At 41.7% G+C, this 22,744-nt stretch overlaps 1 protein-coding gene across 1 annotated transcript in view; it reads left to right on the forward strand.

Annotated features, from left to right (window-relative positions):
• The window catches only part of LOC125299368, a 39,335-nt gene extending 17,660 nt beyond the window's left edge, over nt 1-21,675 (forward strand). The window contains exons 5-6 of the mRNA XM_048250617.1: nt 20,588-20,648; nt 21,583-21,675. Of these exons, the coding sequence (XP_048106574.1) occupies nt 20,588-20,648; nt 21,583-21,675 (154 nt within the window). The remainder of the gene's footprint in view (nt 1-20,587; nt 20,649-21,582) is intronic.
• Nucleotides 21,676-22,744: the final 1,069 nt, after the last annotated feature.

Raw genomic sequence — 22,744 nt, forward strand, 5'->3', positions numbered from 1 at the left:
CAATATTGGCACAGTCGGTGAGTGAGTGATTTCTCATTTTTAATTGTTCAACACATGTGGGAAAACCAGGCAGCCAACTGAGAGGAGAAATATATTAAACCCTTGGACAGCTCTGACACAGAGCTTTGCCACGGCAACCAGACATGTCAAACATTGTTAATCCCTGACCACTCGGACGAAGATGCTCACACTGGGCCAATGGAGATCTGGGCCAGTGGAGATCTGGTGTAACAGGTAAAAACAACGTTAGTAGATATTTACCAAAGTGTGTGTGTGTGAGTGTGAGTGTGTGGATGACTGTATGTATGTGTAAGAACAAATCACAGTGCCAGATGTTGTGACATTTCAAACAAATAGCAGGAGGCAAACGAGACAAGACATGCCAATGTACATACAGTACATCTCAACTAGTCAAGTTGACTACTCAACTATATGTAATATAGAGGGGCCATGGAGCGCTCCAACTGTACTGAATTTATGCTTCAGCAGTGAAAGAGATGGATGGTTCAGGGTGAGGTTACCTTTCTGCTGCCTGAGAAAACGTTTTTAGTGTTTCTGTTTCTGAATGACACACACACACATACTACCTCTCAGACACACACACGCACACACACACACACACACACACACATTTACTCCCTCGGAAAAAAGAGTGAACGATGCCTTTTCTCTAATATAAAGCACGGTGCCCTGTGAAAGAGAAAGAGATGGCAAATCAAGGGTGAGTCATCACTCACCTGATTGGATGAAATGTTCCACACCAAAACCACTGAAGACCAAAACATTTGGTCTGATCTATGGCGTTCATCACCCAGAGGTCACCTGACTGTTAGTGGCTTTAGGGGGGTGCGTATTGAGGTCCTTTTTTGGCCCTATCCCTCTCTGGCTTTTGAGGGACTGTGTATACTCAACATTGGCATTGTCTCCCGGCTTCATAGAGCCTTGTGCTTGAAGTGAGTCATGCTACCTTGTGATGCTTGTGTGCAAGATTATGAAATCCATCTATATTTTGTCTTTGTTTATTCTTTATTTGAACAATGCATTTACAAACATTGAAACTGCAACAACTGCAAAGATACATTATACATACAACATTATACATACTGCACTACATTATTAATATAATATTGTTATCGTCGAAGCCATACATACTTTATATCATATTATATTACATTATATTCAGCGGTGAAAGTAGGCCTGCCAACTAGGGCTACTTCAGCCGCATCATTGAAGTACTCTGTTCACGGAGCCTATGCCATAACAAAGTCAATGGCATCAATGAAACTTGCAGGCTACACTAGATGCGAGAGCACTGCGCACAATAAAATTAACTAGAAAATGTAATTCCAAGGAATTACCAGTGCATGAAAATGCAAAAAAAAAATATATATATATTAACATAAAATGCAAAAACAAACTTTTGTACAGTGTCTATTTCTCGCAAACTTTCACAAAATTTAAGCATAATAAAGCCAAACAAATGAAGTTTTTCTGCAAATATAGCCCCTTTGGACCATCTACACAACTCCGGGTGCCATCTAACTTCCGGTGAAGTGATGTAGCTATGTTCACTAGCTCCCTGCACACTGTGTGCAGTTCACTTCGAACTGAACACTTTCGTTCCCTATGGAACGGAATATCACTTAACACGGCTGAATACCCTGTACAGTTCACTTCTCAGTCCACTACTAGGCGATTGGAATGCACCCTCAATCTACGCACATCTCACTCAATCTGAGCTCTTGCTCGTGTGAAATGTTCCTTCTTCTTCCTCCTCTTTTCGTTTTATGGCGGACTTCAATCTTTAGATCGGCCAGGTCCCTCTCAGATAATCAGCTACATGCAACTATAGATATTAACAGTAGATTGCAGGAGATAAACGGAAAGATGATAAACAGAACCAGAACCATTGTCCTATCGGCCACAGCACACCAGTGCTGAGTTCTTCATTCTGTTTAATCTTTGCTAAAATGATAGTGTTAAGAACCGAAAACTGATTATGAATGCAGCTCTGTGCACAAATTGAAAAAAAAAGGAAATAATGATTTATTAACTTCTTGTGTCTCTCTGCTTCTTTTAGCCAGAGTGCTCTGTTTTTCATCCACTCTCCATGCGTTGGCTGTCTCTCGTCTCCACGAGCCATTTTTCACCATGACGTTTTCTTGAGCTCATCATAAAGCTCTCTGGGTGCATCAGAAGCACAAAGTTTTTCAAAGGTCTGTGAAGTTTTGGGCCTTTTTAACTTACTGTTGTAAAGGGAATTAAAACTCTGTGTTCAAAGTTTGTTTGGTCGACAGAGACAGTGGAAGAAAGAGAAATACTCCAGTCTTTATTCTGTGATGTGTCAGTGGTGATTCTCGTTGACAGTAAAACATTGGCTTTGGATGGGACAATTCAACAGAAAATGAACACAAATCAGTATCCTTTCATCCTAAGCAAAATATACCATTACATCCCTCTTTTCCTTTCTATCTATCAAGTGTCTGCAGATTATTCATTCTTTCTTTCTTCTGGCATAATAAAAGAAAGGCTGCCTTTATCACAATGTTCTTTGCCAGATCCATCACAGGGTCTTAATTTGAAGGATATAGGCAAAGTGCAAAGCTAAGTTAATAAATAGGCTAACATAATTTGCTAATTTAACACTATGGACAAGACCTTAACAACAAACCTTGATAAGTTACCTTATGCTCCAAAGTAAGTGAGGATAGGTGCAGGCTTCACTCAATGTGTATACTTTTAAACTTTTAGAGTGCTGGCCTGAATAGTTTTTTTGGAAATAAAAGTGTGTATGCATAGTGCGTCCTCTCTCCTACTTTACGTATTACCTTATGCTCCCACATGATAGCTGTAGTGCACCAGAGCGTTGCTTGTTGATAGACGTTGCTCTTTGCTCGTCATTTATAATAGGGCCCTCCGTGTCTGATCTCTGTGAGGGACACCTACCACCTACCCATGGCTCCCAGCACACGAGAACATTTCCCATAATTCATGTTGAAGCCATGTGAAGATTATTAAGCATTAAGCCATTTCTACAGAAACTGCTTACGACAAATACCAACAAAATGTCACTTTATTCATACTGTGATAAAGAAGCTACTATTTCTCAGTGGGTGTCTTGTTTTGAGAGATTGAGGACACACACACCTTCATAGGGCTTTGACTGAGAGCAGAAGATGAAGATGGCCCATTTTTATAATAAGCCATAACACATAAATATATCTACTCTTTTGATTCCGTGAGGGAAATATGGTCTCTGCATTTATCCCAATCCGTGAATTAGTGAAACACATACAGCACACAGTGAAGAGAAGCACACACTAACCCGGAGCAGTGAGCTGCCTGCTACAGCGGCGCTCTGGGAGCAGTGAGGGGTTAGGTGCCTTGCTCAAGGGCACTTCAGCCGTGGATGTGGGCATGGGAGAGCAGTGCTCAACCACTTCCCCCACCCACATTTTTCCTACTGGTCGGGGATTGAACCGGCACAAGCACGATGCCCTAACCAGTAGGCCACGGCTGCCCCATGAAGAGTTGAAGGGTAATGTATGCACATTTTCACTTTCTTTATTTTCTGGAATATACCATGCCCACAAACACATTGGATGTTGTGCAGTGTGTCATGCTACAGGTCACTAGGCAAGGTATTGCAAAAATTGACAAGTCAGGGCTGCCAGATAAGCTCAAGCTGTGGTGTTTGCCGTTTGGTTTATTGCCTCGGCTAATGTGGCCATTGAAGTTCCTCCGTCAAAGGTAGAGAGGTTGGAAAAAATTATCAACTCCTTTGTCAGAAAATGGCTCCCACGCTGCTTAAGCAGTGAAGCCTTGTATAGATAGATAGATAGATAGATAGATAGATAGATAGATAGATACTTTATTGATCCCCAGGGGAAATTCAAGGGTGTGGGAAGGGCATTGTAGAGTTGCCAATATCTAGTCTGGCAGAGCAATTTAAGTGTGCTAAGTCTAGATTGGAAATTACTCTTACTCAGTCCAAGGACCCAGTGGTGAGGAAAGTTGCACCCACAGTTAATGCAGGGAGGAAGTGGCACCCAGAACAGGCAGTTAAGCAAGCTCAATGAAGCATAGGGATATAATGGGCCATGTGCAGCACGGGCAGGGGGTCTAGGGCATGGGCGGATTATGAAATTTCGGGCCCCTGGGCCCAGATGTATTAAGGGCCCCCCACTTATTGTTGTATATGTGGGAGGGGGGGTTTGGGGGTCCTCCCCCAGAAAATGGTTAATTTGTTTGATGTGATTTCCTGTATTCTGGTGCATTTTGGGGATGGCCAATACTAAATTCAATCAGATTCATAGCCTACATCTTGATTTGTTGATATTGAGGCAATGATTCCATGCAAAGGTTTGGGCTTCAGGGCCCCCTGACCCCTTGGGCCCCTGGGCCTGGGCCCGGTAGGCCCGTGCAGTAATCCATCCCTGGTCTAGGGGTGGGCGTAAGTAAACCCTTGTGGAGTAAGGCTTCTGCAGGAGAAAAGAGGAAAATGGTAGTGGAGGAAATGCATAGACAGGAGGAGGCTGTAAGATGTCACAGGGGTCTCAAACTCAAATGAGCTGAGGGCCACTTCTGCCAATGTCATCTGATTGGAGGGCCAGTGGGCCACGTCAGTGTTAAAGAATAATACAAAAAAGAACGGCTATTTCCTAAAATGCTATGTTTTTTCAAATACTGTATTTTCAAACACAAAACTACAAACAGAAAGTGCAAGTCTTTTTTATCTAATTTTAGACACCTGTGCTAGCAGCCTTAGCTTATAACTAAAATAATGATAAAATGGCCATGTAAAAATCAAACAAAAGTTTAAGAAGGGGGTAAATTTACCCATCTAATTTGCCACTGGATGACAAGCACCTCAAATTATGCACCTTTTAGTAAATACTGGATGAACATATTTGAGCAGGTTTACTTTCTTTTTTGTCATATTACCCACATAACAGGAAAACACCTAAGATGTATACCAACAATAGTCAACTATTACTAGCCTATAACCACAAGGCCTACAATAAAGTATCCTGGTCAAATCAGTTCCTATCGCAGGTGACTTTTAGTTCTTCAGAGCCCTATTTCTACTAGCCCTGCTGTCTGTACCACGTCCATTACGGACACTTATCATCACGATTACCACTGCAACCTCCAAGCTATGTTGGGCAGAGGGTCGAAATAAGCATGGTATGCTTAGTGGACACCGTATACACGCAAAGACGCACCTCCATTCACATGACTCACCGTGACTATCACTGTCAATAGACGATCGATCATAATCTACAAAAGGATATTCTCCTTCAGATAGGCTATGTTATTCACCTATTCTATCTAAGACGTTTTTCAACATTTGGTGTAGGCCTATTTCTGCTTCAATTTGTGCAAAACTATGGCCTGCATGCTTCCACATCATTACAAATGCACGTCTTCGTGTTTCTCGCGTGTAATACAAGTATTTCCTGAAAAGTTTGTGCAGCGATTTTGGGTTTGAATCAAGCTCTGGATGTCTAGCAAATAGTGGAGGAGAGTACAAATGAGATGTGTCACCGTACTTGGATCTATCGTCTATTTTAATCAGTATCGTTGTTTGTCGCAATTAAAAATACCCTCAAGGGCGAATTTAAGAAAATTTAAGTAAATGGTTTGGTGAGGATGATAAATGCATACTTTGCTCATGTGTGGGCAGTCTCCACCATATCCTATCAGGGTGCAAGGTAAGTCTCACCCAGGGCGTATACGCATGCGCCATAACCAGGTATTGAAATGTGTGGTAGCGGCAATAGAGGATAAAAGGAGAGAAGTCAATTCATTAGCAGCTAGTAAAGGGGTAAGGCAAATTAACTTTGTACGTCAGGAGGATAAACCTTGTTCCGCGAAGTCCAGGTGTAAAACCGGCCAGTTGAAAAATGGGGCGGGCTGGGAAATGAAGGTTGATCTTGGCCAGCAGATGGCGGTATCTCCACATATAGTGAGTACTAAACTACGACCCGACATAATTCTATGGTCGGATTCAGAGAAGATAGTTTACTTCATTGAACTTACTGTTCCTTGGGAAGACAGAGTAGAAGAGGCCAATGAGCTGAAGAGAGCGAAATACACTGAAATAGCAGAGGAGGCAGCCAAGCGAGGTTGGAGTGCACGATTAAGGCCTATTGAAATCGGTGCACGTGGGTTTGTGGCCAGATCTGCTATTGGCTTGCTGTCTGAATTGGGCATTTGTGGTCGAAGTCTAAGGCAGGTGGTTAGTAACATGTCTTTAGCAGCTGAACGGCCAAGCGAATGGTTGTGGGTAAGGAGAAGTTACCCTTCCTGGGGCGCAAGCTAAGGTAAGCTAACTGGCTCATTTGTTTTGTGTTTGTGATGGTCTAGGTTGATGGTACTTGGCTAAGGTTTTTTATGGTTATGGTTCAGTCCGCATCAACGGGACGGACCAACCTAGCCAACTTAGACCATGCCTAGGTTGGTTAAGGGTATTTGGATGTTTGTTGTGGTAATATGGTGGCAGCATGGGGCATAAGCTAACTGGCTAATTTGTTTTGTGTTTGTGATGGGCTGTGCCTCGGTTGATGGCGGTTGGCTAGCGTTTGTTATGGTTATGGTTCAGTCCACATCAACGGGACGGACCAACCTAGCCAACCTTGACCATGCCTAGTTTGGTTAAGGGTATTTGTTTATTGTGGTAATGTGGTGGCAACATGGGGCGTAAGCTAACTGGCTAATTTGTTTTGTGTTTGTGATGGGGCCTAAGCTAACTGGCTAAGCTAACTGGCTAATTTGTTTTGTGCTTGTGATGGGCTGTGCCTAGGGTGATGGTTGGTTGGCCAGGGTTTTTATGGTAATGGTTCAGTCCACATCAACGGGACAGACCAACCTAGCCAACCTTAACCATGCCTGGGCTGGTTAAGAGTATTTTGGGTATTGGATATTTCAATGTGGTAATATGGTGGCAGCATGGAGGGGAGTGTCTTCTGGACGCTGGTTTCACTGTTAAAGGAACACGCCACCCAATGTCAGTAGTAATATATTTTCTTACCTTAACTTTCACGAGTTGAGTCATACCTCTCCGTCGTCGGTATCGCACTCAAACGCTTCTGGTGGCGCCGAATGTGTTAGCATGTTGCTATGCTAGCGGGCTCAGACGTAGCCATAGAGGGAGGAAGATAGCACTAATCAAAAACATCCACGTTTTCCCTACTTAAATACAGTTGCACGAGTAGTTGATAAAAATGTGTACGGTCACACAACATGAAACGTGGCGATTTTCCAAGCAAATAAACAGGAGAACTACAATGTGTGGCGCAATAGCACTTGGGAGTACTTCAATGTTAGCGTAGTAATATTAATTATTACCTTCATGAGGTGTCATGGGCCTTAACTTAACGAAACATCGGTGAATGAGGGTGCCCACTTGATAACCCCAATGACATGCCGCATACTATATACTGCTGTTGGATGGGCCATTTGTCTTGTGTTAGTGACCATTTGTTGGCGGATTCGTGGGTAGTGTGCTTTTTAAAGTTAAACTTGAGCAGGGGCTTCTGAATGTGTTTTTACCTTGGATTTTGGCACAAGGGATTTTAACATCTAATCCTGTGTATTAATGTAAAGTAGTGCAGTGTGTCAGTGAGTGTTCCATACCACCATTCCGTGTCAAACAGACAGGTTTTGTTATTTTGGAAATTTATTATGATGGAGTCAGTCAGTTTTTCTTTTTTTTTTTCAAAAGTGAAAGAAGTTAGAGGTTGCAAAAGGTGATGGTTGTTTGTATAGTTTCCCCCCAAAATGTACAGATAGTGGCTCATTTTGGGACTCTAGATTTTTCTTTCTGAAGTACCTTTGTATCTGTATTTGTGTATTCAAGGCACACTCACCCTGAGATGAGACTTGAAGGTAATTGTCAGGGCTGGATTATGATTGACGGGCCAAAATAAGAGGCTTACCTTATCTCCACATTACGAAGGGATGAAAAAGAAAGGGATGATTATGATGTGGGGAAACAAGAGAGGAAAAGAGGACAGGAGGAGGAGGGGTGCACAGACAGAATATACCCAAATGAGGTGATGATATATCCCCTATCATTTCACCTCAATGCAACTGACATCCACACATTCTCTCAGCCAGCTGATAAAGCAGAGCTGCATTCATTTTTAATGGCCTGACAGCACAGGGAGTCCATGGAATTAAACCATTACTTTGTAGCTGACACTAATGTGGCCTTTCCAGATTTATAGCATGACCAGACGCTCTCCTGTTGCGCCTGTGGGGTGAGAAGCAGGGGAGACTGAAGGTTGAGAGAGTAGAGGGTTCTTATATGGAGGCGGGCTGGCCAGGACCATCCTGGTCAGAACTGCAGGCACAAGACAAATAAGGGCAGAGCTTCACTTGAGCCCTCATGTCAGTCATAAGACTCATATCACCGTCCTAAACATCATCACGTGTCAGACAAATGTCATGACAGTCAGAGCCGAGTGCTTCTTAGATTAGCGATAATGGTAAGATGACAAGTTCATATCAATGAACCGACTCCCATGATGAAAAGATATGATAACTACAGTAAATATATGTATGTATATATATATATATATATATATATATATATATATCACGCCAAAAACGTATAAAACAAATAAACAGAAATACTATGTAATTCCTACTGCCTCTAGGTGAGTGTGTTGTCTAGAGTGGGGATACCACAGTTTAAACAAACATCCCCCGGCCACATGCTCATAATGTTAGGCAGGGAAATTAATTTTATGGATGACTACTACGCAGGAAAGAATATTAAGTTTGGTGGAAACTCATTTTCGTTCCAGCTGATGGAAGTCAGGTTATTAAAACACCAAAACAACCATTTAAAAAACTCAATATAAATGCCTGAGTGCAAGGTTGTTTTCAGTGTGTCTGATATCTAGTTATAATCCTGTAATGAAAGCTTAATGACAATAAGTAAAACTGCGCTGGATAAACACCTCTCTGTGTGTGAAGCTAAACAGTCCTATTCTGTTTGTGCAATAAAATGACCAGTGTATTAGGATATAGATTTTTCACAATGTCATCACATACTGTGACATATCATAGCTATATTGAAGCAAGCGCATAGGATGCCAGTTGTTGATTTTGCAGTAGATAACAAATGGGGGTGAAGGAAGGTGGCTCAGAAGGGGGAGAGTTTGCAGCTCCCCAGTGAGGAATAACAGTAGGTATTGGTTTTATGCGTATGCCAGCAATCACATTAGTTAGCATATTAAAGACAATTTGCTTCAGGATACCAACACACAAGTGTGTGAATTGCATTTGCATTTAAGCTTGATACAATCACATTTTAGTATATTCTGTCCAATTTAAAATGAAAAAACTTTTTTGTACTTTTATTTTTTTCAACCATAAGCATTTAGTTATTATTCCTTAGCGAATGTAAGCAGATCCACAATAAATAGACTCTTCCTGTATAGTACTGACTACCAGAGGCGCACCTTGTCAACAGGCAAACCAAGCAACTGCTTGGAGCCCCGAGCCGCTAGGGGGCCCCCGACTTGGTCTCAGCGCGTTTGCCGGTGGGTCAAGCGAGAATTTCGGCCCATAGAGATTGAATGATGTATTTTGCGTGCTCCTGCCCTGTTGTACAAACAGTACGTGCATACTGTATGTAGGCCCTATGCTATGGCCTTATGAACAGCGGATCTGTGTTCAAAAAAGTTCAAAGAATCCGCACATATTTAGGCAACTGTGGTAAACTTCAATCGAGGGTGCAGTGATGACCATGTTAATTGGCAGAAAGATTTAACATGGTTTGCTACATCTATACGACAGTAAACTTAAGCTAGCTAGAGGCAGTTACACAACTAGTTAAGCAAGGAGATGGTTAACGCTATGTTTGTATTAGGGCTGTCAGCCATAACATGTTAATCGCGATGCAGTAAGGACCAAGCATACGCGTTAATTTGTTAGAACCCGACTGACGCAAAGTGCGTCAAAAAACACACCCTTTCTTCTTTGTTACATTGCTCCGTAACTGTTCATTGCAACGAGATAAAACTTTTATTGCGTGACAGAGCAGAAGTGGGGCTTTCCAACGAGACTATGTCTGTACGATCAAGTATGAAAATAAAAGAAAATCATTAAATTAAATTGCATCACATTTACAGTCTATACTTCTCTGCGTTCACCTGCTCACCCATTACTCTCCTTTGAATTACTCGCAAACCCGTGATCGCATATGGCAAGCATATCAGATGAAATAGGAGACACAGGGCTATCCATTGGTACCATGAATATCGATCGATCCTTTTGGCTTATAAAAACAGACAAAGTAACTGCAAAATAATAACGTCATGTACACAAACCAACGCTGCACACCCATTACTCTCGTTTGAATTACTCGCGGACCCGTGATCGGATAGATATGCCACGCAGATGAAAGAGGAGACACAGAGCTATCATTTGATATCAAGTACATCCTTCTGGGTTATAAAACAGACGAAGTGAGAGCAAAATAATAACTTCATATAGCTGGACTTTCCCCTCGTTTACGAATTTTTGTCTGTTTTTGTGGCAAAGCATGTTTATAATCCAACGCTATCGTGTGTTTCTCTATGGCAAAGCATGTTCATAATCCGGTTTTGAAATCCTAGCAAATTCCTGCATGGCATCCAATTCAAGGCTCACATTGCATCCTAATTTGTTCAACAAAGAAACCCCTTTTTTGCCTCTACTTTGTTCTTGGCAATGCAGTAAAAAAATGTTGTAGAGAATCATTAGTGCATACACCATGCACTCAAAGTTATATTTTGTGAGATACATGTCAAAATATAAGAATTTTTATAATACGCTTTTTGTATTTTTATTATTTAACATAATAACCTAAAGGTGATATAACATAATGGTGATAACACTTGTCGGTAGGGCCCCTTTGGAATTTTTGCTTGGGGCCCCCACAGACTCTAGAATCGCCTCTGCTGACTACTATGGCAACTTTCTGTCAGAATCATTCAGTAGTGAACCATCTCTCTCTTCCTCCATCTTTAGCCCTATCATTCACCATCAGGCTTGGAATTTCACTATTCTGGGGGCAAGGCCACTTGGCCTTCAGTTGGGCATATTTGGTGGGGGGCACAAAGGCCACATGTCAGGGCACCAAGGCCAAAGTTAACTATACAGTAGTAGGCTATAACAATGATCAAAGTTTAGCCTATTCACTGCAGTAGACCTGCATCACTGTATGAAACATTACAAAAACATGAAATGAAAACATGACATATTACATAGAACTGAAAATCATCTGACTATCTAGGCTATATATAACATTTATTTTATATTTGGCCTATTTACTCAAATAGCCTAGATGCATGCTTAGCATTTTGTGATCATTAAGGCTACTTTCACAAATTCTTAGTCAGCTGTACTCTGATTTACCAATATCTAGGCGATATTTGTAACATTTATTTTGTATTTGGCCCGTTATGAAATCATGTGGAACAATTTAAACACATTGTAAAACTTAAAGCCCAAATTTGGAGACATCCATGTATGTCGAACTTTACTGCAAATTCAAAACTGGATTACTCTGGAACAGCCAACTGTACAGGGGACTGCTTTACACCTTTGTGTTCGGTAAGGTCTCCTGTTTATTCTGATATATGGTTTGTCATGTGTTAAAAGAAGGGTTCGTAAAGTATTCCACCGAGATGAATGGGTAGGGAGATAATGGGACGCAAAACCTTCAGTAGAATGTATGATTAAATTTAATTATATTATTTACTTTTCTCGCGAACCGTTCAACACAGCAATTATCGGCTAACATCGTTTAAAAGCTGAGAAAAAGCTCTTTCATGTGATACTTCTGATGTCTGTGTGATGAATAGGCTACTTTGCGAGTAGTTCAACTGAGAATGGGTGAATTCGGACGCAATTTCTTTCTTGCGCTGTCACTTTCTCCACTGCGTAAAAGACTAAATAAATTTGCGCTGTGAATGCTAAGATTATTTTTGACAGGCCACAGGCTAAATAAAATTGCTATTAGTAGGACGCAAAGCAGAATATTGAAAGAAGGGGGCACCAAGGCCACCGTGGCCTGTAAACCTCTGATTTTCAAAGGGGCCTCACGGCCAACGCAAGGGGCTGCGACGGCCATGGCCGTCGTGGCCGCCGTGAAATTCCTACCCTGTTCACCATATTGCGTTATATGGTCTTTTGGGCCCCCATTGTCAACTTCAAGGCAGCGCTGCCTGGAAGGCACTAGGGTTAGTCAAGGGTTAGGGTTAGGGTTAGAATTAGGGTAAGGGGTAGGGTTAGGTGCCTTGAAGTCGACAGTGGCAGCTCTGCCTTGAAGTCAACGGTGGGGCCCAAAAGACCATTAAGCTCATATTGCTGACTCATTTTCTCACTCTCCTACACTTTATTGCTTCTTCTTTAAAACTCTTTCTTTTTTCATCTGTCTTCTTCTCCCCCTCTTTCCCACCCTTTGTCGGTGTCTCCAACAGACCTCTGAGTGAACTCTTGTGTAATCTTTCTCTTTTTTTTTCGCTGATCTGCTCCTTTTGTGACTTCCCCATGAATTTGCCTGTCTTTCTTCTTGCCAAAAGAGGGCAAATGAATGGATTATAGGAGATGTCAGGGATTAGTTTAGATGGGATAATTTCACTTTAATGTCAGGGCTGTCTACTAATGGAGAGTCATGACAGAGTTTATGGCCCTTCAACATTTTAATTAAACATTTCCAACCTTTTTAAAAGACGTTTTTTGCTGTTATTTTTTTTTTTTTGCCACAAATTGGGCATTGGAAACACAAGGACAGCCATTAAGAACCTTTAGGGGAATCCATTTAAGTTGTTCTTTTAAAGGCCTCACCATAATGTCAAGCATTTTAATATCCTTTCCTTCAGATCTGTGTCTTCATAGGTACTAGAGCATATCTAGAGGCACACTTTCTAATGGATGAAACCAAAATAGGTGTAAAACAGGAACAGTAAATTCCTGAAAAAAGAAATATACCGGTATGTAAAATGAACATCCTTTAAATCCTTTTTATCTGTGAACCTTTTTGTTCCCAGTGAACCACTCTAATCCATTGTCTTGGTAAAAAATTGACCATTGGTGCAGAAATCTGTCACTGACTGTATTATGCTTTTTGTTATAATAGTGATGTCTCCAGACTGCTCTGCTGAAGCTGTGGTGACTAGGTGGAGACTCCAAGCACACACTCCTCTTATGAGGGACGTCATTGCTGAGCTGTTGTCAGACCCAGAAGTCCGGCATTAACCACCAGAGGAGACATTTTATGCCTTTTGCTACAGTTTAATTATTATCCCGCAATCCTGAGGTTCGGCCCCAGACTGCACGCTGCTCATGCTAATTGTTTTCTGCTTTTGAGTGAGCCTCACCTCAGGAGTGCTCAGCATTGCAGGCTGTGTGATAACGTGTCTCATTTTAGAGCAGCAGTCGAGGCCAACTGACAACTGAAATCCCCCATGTTCGAGCCAACCATTCAGCACCCAGTAAGGAAGGAAGCAAGCTGTGTTAAACAGCACGGTGAGGTCAGCCTGTCAGTTTTAATATCACCTTCCATTCCCCCACATGCAAATGACGTCCCGATGCTAGGTTAGCATTATTAGCATGGGGTTAACATTAACATTCACTTAACATTAACACTTGGTGTTGTTGTCCTGAAAACACAACACTTCTGCTGCTCTTACATAACTTGCACCACTATGCCACTTTCTTTCTTACTTAGGTCAAACAGAACTACCCAAGCCTTTTATTGGCCTGACTTTGCACTAGTATTTTATTGACTGTCTATGCACAATTTCAACCAAATTTTGCTGCTCTTATTTTTTCATTATTATATGTGCCCTCTTATTTACTTATTTACTTACTTTTTTGTTTACTTGAATGTTATGTTTGTCTGTGGACCTAAAATTGGTAAAATATGTCTAGTCTTCACCGTGGGATAGTGAGAAACGTAATTTCGATCTCTTTGTATGTCTGGAACATGTGAAGAAATTGACAATAAAGCTGACTTTGACTTTGACTTTGACTTTGAACATTCGCCCACATGACATCCCCATGCTAGGTTAGCATTAGCATGGGGTTAACATTAGCATTCGCCCACATGATGTCACAATGCTAGGTAAGCATTAGCGTCGGGGGGTTACATGTTCTTTTTCTTCTTTTCTTTTTTCTTGTGTGAATATTTACACTTATAGATGTTATAGCAGTCTCTGATGGACCATGAGTCTATTTCCATGATAATCTAGTCATCCATTTCATCTCATTTCCTCGTTCCCTTTTTTAATTATTTTGTCACAGAAAAAAATGCACACCTTTGAGATATATCGCACAGTCGCAGCAAAAACAATGAAAAATTTGTCTCTCTCGTGAGATTTTCATCAAATATTATTTCCTACACCGCACACTACACCGCAATCGGTCCACGCCTCCAAATTCAATGACCAAGGAAACTAATTTCCCTCTGGTACACTCTGTCATTCTGGGCTGATGGAATGAAATCAGAAGAAACTGATGAAAAAAGTAGAAAAAGCAAATTAAAAACAAAGAAACGCTATCTTCTGCACTCATCAGTTATTCTGGTTTTTATTTCTGTCACAAAAACAACAGCCCCATGAGAAACCTGAACAGATTTTTGTTTTTGTTTTGGATATGGGCAAGTTGACCTTTCATGATGCGCAGTCTGTCAAAACCTTTTACTCATGCAGAGAATGAGAATTCAAATTTCACATGCATGTGTGAATGCCCACAAATCCTCTGTCACACACACACGCATGTGCGCGCACACAAACACACACACGCGCGCGTGCATGTGCCTCAAGAGCTTTAATAACTCGAGACGATATGCGCATGCTGTGGCACATAATTCAGTCCTCTCTCACCTCACACCCCCGTAGCTGTGAAGTGTCACTCAAACACAGGACACTCACCACACACGTTGAAAATGGTCAGGCCTCTTGCACTCTCTCTCTCACTCACATTTTCCCACTCACACGTTCTGTCGTTATTACACACCTACACACAGTCACACACACACATACACCCACTCCCACACACAGGCACACATACACACTCACACACACATACACACACACACACATACACACACGCACACACACACACACACACACACACACACACTCAGTACTCGGTCAAATAATTTATTTTCAGTGGGAGGTGTGTGTATACGTCTCCACTTTCCATCTCCAAAACTGATTTAGTGCTCAGAGAAATGCCTGCTTCTCCCATTTTATATGTAATTTCATTTTATCCTGGACACAAGCGCACACACACACACACACACACACACTCAGACACACGTGCACTCATCTCTCCGGCATCACTCATTCATCCTGAGATGTCACTCACCATACTGTATGCTAACATCTCCAATCATTCTAGAATAATCCATTTCTGCATGAATGGGAGGGAGGGGGAAATAGATAGGTGCTTTTCATCTACTTTGAAATTGGTAGAAGCTATAGTACATTTGAATTGAGGTGATGCTGAAGAAAATGAAATATTCTATTTTTCTGAAGTACCTTTTTTGGATCATATTTGTAGAATTCGAGTTGGGCAAAAATGGTTGGCTCATGCTTTGTGATTATAGAACAAGGGTGTCAAGGGTGAGCACACATGGATACAATGCAGAAGGTGAACAGGAAATGCAAAAAAGAAAGGGTGATAGAACTTTCCTGCAAGAAAGACGTGGCCTTCCCTGTTTTTTCACCCAGAAAGACTCAGGAAGCCATGATTGAAGTTAACCAATATTTTAATCCATTTGTTAACTTCAATTAACTCCATTTCCTTTAATCCATCAAAGGATTAACTCTAGCATATTTACATTGTGTACTTGTACTGATGTCCATCAATATGCACTGTCCCCATCTAAATAAACAATTAAAATAAAAAAATAAAAAATATATATACAAAAGACATAAGCAAATGGATGAATACCAAATGAATGAATAAAATATGCAGCAATGAGAGAGTCTTTGGCATACACCCCATCATAGGTCCAGGTCTGGTACACTAGTGATTGGTCCACCGAGTCATTATTAAGGCCAATGTAGACTGATGATTGGTCAGGAGTAATAAATGAATGAGTGACGTAGCATTGAGTCTTCCTGGCAGAACTACGCTGGCACTTCCATTTCTACGGAATACATTTCTTGAGTCCTCCATAAAAATGAATACTGTCAGCTTCTCATTATGCCCAGACTGAGCATTAAGTTGGACTTATTTTTCATGCCGTAGCAATATCATTATGCTTGCTGTTGAAAAGTGCTCTGGGCTGGCTCATTCATAGTCAGTGCCCCCCAAATTGTGTTCATTATAATACGGTGCTGTTCTGTCGTTTTAATCCATGGTTTATACTGTATTAATAAAATCCAACAGGGTGCTGGTGTTTTGATTACATAATTCCACCTTTTAATCAGTCTACCAGCCAAACTCATGCAGACAATGGACCCTAATTTGAATGATGGGCACAAGTACAAGGTCTTAAGTCGAGCTAAAGCTAATTTAATAACAAGGCTTAATCAATTTGCTAATTTAACACTATGGGCAAAACCTTAAGTGCAAACACTGATGAGTAAGCTCAATTCTCCCAAATGCCTCATGATAGCTACAGTTCATGCACAAGAATTTTGCTTGTGGATAGACTTTACACTTTGCCTGCCATTTAGAGCCCAGTAGTGTTATCTGACCAATGTGAAGGTAAGAATGCATTTTGAAAAAAAAGCTTTTGTCTGCGCTTACTTATTCATTCCGCAAGACAGTGTTGTATTTGAGCAAACCAAGAATAAAATTCTCTTCCTTAAGACGTAGCTTTCAAGAAATCATCAGGAGAGACCTTTCTCAGCTGAACCAGAGTTTTTTGGCTCCCCTTTCATCTTGTAAAGCTCTGCTGGCCCAGGGGACCATGGTGTGGGTGGAGAGGAATCTGAGTGGTTTGGTTCCTGTCTTGGGACTCTCACAAAATAGAATCAGAGCAGAGACACACTAGGAATCAGCAGCCAAGACCTGGATGATTCACCAGGCAGACTGTCACTCTGACAAACTTAAAACTATTTAAAGGTGTGATGGCAGAACTATTTGATCATTACAGGGTAGTTTAAAAATGTTTTACAAATAAAGAACATAAGCAAAACATACTATAACCTTGTTTGTGAAACTGCAGCCGGATCTAAATAGACAGTGGCTTTTTATATCAGTTTAGTCAGTGAAACCAGAAGTTATGTTTCTCTCTGTGTTTTTTTTCTTGCATTTTGTGTGTCCTTCTAAATTGGTCACGCCTATTTCAGAGGGTCCAAACCTCTGCTGGGTGGGGACCGAAGGTTTGGTGCAGAAGAGCCCTCCCATAAGAGCATTCATGGATTACCTTACAGTGACCAACAGCAGCATCACTTTGCTGATGGACCCTTCCAAGGCTTGGAATGACTCATCAACTGGGCACAGATGGACCTATAAGCCTGTCAGATCCAGGGTGCTGGTTGCGAGGACAGGGGAAGTGACGGACAAGTTTCTCTTTTCCTTGGGAGGAGTCCAGATTCCATTACTCACAGAGAAGTCTCAACAGTCGGGCAACTCCTGGCAACAGAACAGGATTGGCAGCTGAAGGAAGACCTTGGGAGGCAGCTCAAATGCCCAGATACTATTGCACTGAGTGCACTTAGGCCAGACATGGTGTTAGTGTCAGAAACAAAGAGACAAGTGGTCCTGCTGCATGGTGTTGACTTCCCTGGGAAGATGAACGTATGAAGAAGGCCTTTGAGAGGAAGAGAGAGGAGTATGAGGGTCTAAAACAGGGGTTCTCAAAGTTTTCATTGCTGAGGGCCAATCCAGGAACCCAACATTGAACTGGGGGCCGCCAAAGGGGCGGGGGGAGGAAAAAAAAAAAAAAAACCTGGAAAGAAAATCCTATTTGTAATCATTTTAATGACCAGGTTGCATCTCTACAGTTTATATTTATTGCATTAAACACATTTTAATTCATAACTGAGGCTAAACCTGGCAAAACTTGTGAAAAATATGTACCTTAGTCCTACGAAAAACAAATTATTTTGCTGTACTGTATGTAGTACGTAGCTTACTCCGGTATGTGCCATACAGCAGCTGCTAATGTTACTAGCGAAGTGAGGTTAGCTAAGTTACATACATCGATTTCCTACAATGTGTATACCATTGGATCACTTTCTACCTTTACTTATAATTTCTACATCTAACCAAGCACCAAATATAACATGCCAGTGACAGAATAAATGTATTAAGCATGATATTAAACTCACCGTTCTGTATCCGTCGTCTTCTTCTGTCCCCACAATAACTTTTCATTTGAGACTTTTTCGTCTGACTGTTTTTTCTGACAGCGTTTTTTCTGAGACCTGATTTTCTGAGACCTGGCTCCACTTTTTCTGATAGCATTTTTTCTGAGACCTGACTCCTTAGAGATGTTTTTCTGAGGCCGTTTGGTTTGAAGCAGTTTTATCTGAGGATGACAGAGGTTTTTCTTACGCTGAGGCAGTTTTGTCTGAAGATGACAGCTGGTTTTTCTGAAGCTGAGGCAGTTTTGTCTGAAGATGACAGATGTTTTTCTGAGTCTGACACCTGAGTCTGTTTTTTCTGACGCTGAGGCAGTTCTGTCTGAAGATGACAGATGTTTTTCTGAGTCTGACACCTGAGTCTGAGGATGTCCTAAAATGAACACCGTAATACAGTCATTATTTTGAGTTTGTGTCAGCTAAACATGACAACATTAAGGTACGTTGTACATTCTGTGCTGGCGACAAAGTGCTGTCTAGCTAGACATCCCAAGTCTCCCGAAGTTTTGGGAGTCTCCCACATATTGATATCCTGACACCCGCAAATTACATAAAATCTCCCGGAACCTAGAGCGAACAAGAGCACGCAAGCCAGACCGGACTTCGCGTGTGCATCTAAGTTTAACGCGCACACAACAGAGAGGGAGAGAGAGAGGAGTGGTGCGTGTGTGCCTGCAAGCGCATCCAAGACAGAGCATCCTGGTCCGTTTTGCTAAATCAACCATCAATCAGTTTTTAGTGTAGGTGGGCTTATATCTCTTTTCTCCCGAACTTAATTAATCAGTTAAGTTAGTGTATCTAGGAACAGGAGCGTCATGGCAGAGTCAGTGCCCCTCAAAAAGGAACATTTAAGACCCATTTCACATCAGACTACACAAAAGTGTACCCAATTGTCTCATAAGAGTAAAATATAATGATAGTATTGCACACTGCACTGTTTGTAACAGTAACTTTAGCATTGCTCACAGCGGGTTAAATGATTGCAAAAGACTTGTTGAGGTGAGTTTAACAAGTGTAATTTCATTTGCATATTACTCAGGCCTATACTAGATGGCTAGTTGCCAAGGCTACATTAAAAGGCCAAACTACCAAAATCTACATATTTTACTATCACAATTTCTATCAATAGGCCTTCGTTATTTGGTGTACTGATTAGACATTATTAAACAAACATCTGCACAACTGCAATGTCTAAGTACAGTAGGTTAGGTTGGGATGTCTGCTATACATTGTTAAAATGCACTTCCAGTATAGTGAGTATTGGCAAAACCGGTTATCATTTTTATGTTGAGGCGGTGGGGGTGTTGTCGGCAGCTGCTGAAAGTAACTAATAAAGTAACTTGTAATCTAACTTAGTTACTTTTAAAATCAAGTAATCAATAAAGTAACTTAGTTACTTTTTAAAGGAGTAATCAGTAATCAGATTACTTTTTCAAGGTAACTGGCAACACTGTCCATTACTTACCCTGCAATTTCCAGGCAGTAATTTAATGCATTATCCTCATCTTTAAAACCCCATCTTAAATCTACCAACATAAGTGAGATGGACAAGTGTGTGTATGTTGAACATTCATTCACACTCATTTAGAAAGTCTGTTTTGTGGCTGGCCACTCATAGACCTTTGTGGGCTATAGGCTTTTGTGTTCATTTTCTGGTTTGCCATTGTGCAATGAGGAGGAGAGTGTTCTACATGTCAGGTTCAGACCAGCTGCAGCTGCCTGGCTGAACCTCTTTCATCCATCTCTCTCTCTCTCGCTCTCTTTCTGATTTTCACCTTCTTTGTATGTGTCTCACACACACTCTTTTTTCTCTCATTCCTTCATTCTCTCTCTCCGTCTGACGCTTCGTCTCACATTCTCCGTGATCAGACACTTTCACTTCTTCCTATTTCACTCTCCTCTTGTGGATTACTGTTTCACCGCACATGGTGTGTGTGTTTAATTAAAATAGCCGCGCCAATGCATTGACTTATACAGTCCATACTCACGCACGCTCACGTATATTCACACTCTGCCGCTTTCTCTGTCTGTCTCTCTCTCTCTCTCTCTCTCTCTCTCTCTCTCTCTCTCTCTATATATATATATATATATATATATCTTTCTCTCTCTCTCTCTCTCTATATATATATATATCTTTCTCTCTCTCTGTCTCTCTCTATCTCTCTCCATTCCTCTGTCCTCTTGCACAGAATGGAGGACATTTAATGTAAATACTAATAGAATTCATTATGCTGTTCATTTGCAGACTCTTGCGTGAGCAGAGGCAAGCGGAGCGGCAGCTTGATTTCCAGTGGCAGCTGGGCCCTGCCTCCCTGTGAGAAGGTACTCAGGCACATCCAGCACAAACAAGTCCAATAACACCTTCAGTCCAGGGTTGACATTTTTATTTCCCCCGTGAACGAGATGGGAGGGGGAAAGACGTCAAAATAGCACAGGCACCGTCTCAAACGAGTGGCAGTGCCACAGTGTGGCTGGTGTGAGTGGGTGATGGAGATATAGATGTTGTCTTCTCAAACTAAAACAGCTCAGTGTATGTTATTTTGCATTCATACATACATACATAACACATTCACATAGAAAACACCTATTTGTTAGCCTGGAAATACCCATACGAACCCTTGGCAAATTTGGGATTTGCTCTGCAGGTCTGTCTGGACAAGAGGCAATTGAGGCCCATTTCGTGTATTTTTTTGGAAGTAAGTAAACAACTGCATTTAAAACCTTTGTTTACGAGATTGCTACACTTCTGAAATGATTTCGTAAGAGTTTAGTGCAATTAAAGTTTAATGGTTACGTCCTGCTGGAAGTCGTAAATCAATTAAACTTTTCCAGATCCATTCTCAATTACAATTGAGAAGGTCTGCGTGCTAACCAGGCTACCTATTTGTGTTGTTATGAATACATTACTTATTGATAAACTAATCTATTTACCGATTTTGCTCTTTGTTCGTGTACTTGTGACATGATACACACCAGTTGGGACAGACCTCAATTCAATGAAACCATAAAACTGCTAAATGAAACTCTAAGCAAGAATATCTCACAATACAAGCAAATATTCCATCTGACTTTGTGGAGGCTCGATAATGCCTTTTATTATGGTGAATCTTTCGTTGGTTGCCCACTTGGCAGGGAGCTGTGAAACAGAGTCCGTCTTGTCTCTCTCTCTCTCTCCCTCTCTTTCTCTCTCTCTCTCTCTCTCTCTCTCTCTCTCTCTCTCTCTTTCATAAAATAATCATCTCTGTTCTCTGTCCAGATGGGCCTGTGGATCAGCATCAACACATCCAGCCCAGAGCAGCAGAGAAACCCTCCTGTCCTGCCAGCAGCCAGCGAGTCACCGAAAGCCTGAGAGGAGGGGAGGCAGTCGGCCGTGTCTGCTGAGGTGAGCCCCCCTCCTCTTCTCACCTCCAGGAGAGAGACAGAGAGAGGGAGATAGAGAAAGAGAGAGGGAGGGAGAGAAAAGAGAGAGAGAGAGGGAGAGAAAGAGAGAGAGAGAGAGAGGGAGGGAGGGAGAGAAAGAGAGGGAGGGAGGGAGGGAGAGAAAGAGAGACAGAGCACCCCCTCACCTCAGCATGTCCAGTTCCACCTCACAGATTTGGGGTGATGAAATGCCTCGATAGCAGAGGAGTGTGTGTGTGTGTGTGTGTGTGTGTGTGTGAGGATATCAGGAAACAACTGGTAGGATACCACTGCCTCTCTCAGAGGCTGAGTCCTGCAGTGCATCAGAGTGATCCGTGCGTCTCCTCTCCAGTCTGAGAGGCTTCATGGAGTGGGGAGACGGCTTGTCCCAGTGCAGCAGCCCTCTGCATGTGTACTGCTGTAGGATCAGAAAGGAGATCAGCGTTAGCTTTCATCTGGACAACTATAGCTGTGCTCAGCACATACCGACAGCTTCACCCAACAGCCGTCTGTGGCATAGTCATAATGAGCCTTCAAATAATGAGCCTTAAAACAAATGTGTGGTCCCTATCTGGACACAGAGATGTGTTAAAAAACAACGCAAGTTGTGTTGTTTTTAACGCAAGTTGTGTTATTTTCAACACATTTTGTCTAATAAAAAAAAAAGGAAACAACACAAACTTGTGTTGTCCCTATCTGGACACAGAGATGTGTTAAAAAAACACAAGTTGTGTTGTTTTCAACACATTTGTTTTAAAAGAGTGGGAGGCGTAGGAGAATTAAAGGGTTGTAGACAACACTGTCGCTCACATCAGTAGTATTCATATGTTTATGTTTCTGTGCATCTTTTTTTCTTTATGCTTACATTTAAAGGTTCAGCCAGAAATGCGTATGCGACTTCCCATGACATTTTTTGTCACATTCAGTAGTTATCTCATCACGATCCGCTAGCTGCCCATTCCGTGAGTACACAGTAGGGGGAAAAAATGGTCTCTGTAGGCAGCCCAGGTCTCGAGAAC

This window comes from Alosa alosa, chromosome 8 (assembly GCF_017589495.1).
Source record: "Alosa alosa isolate M-15738 ecotype Scorff River chromosome 8, AALO_Geno_1.1, whole genome shotgun sequence".
NCBI classification, from domain to species: domain Eukaryota; kingdom Metazoa; phylum Chordata; class Actinopteri; order Clupeiformes; family Clupeidae; genus Alosa; species Alosa alosa.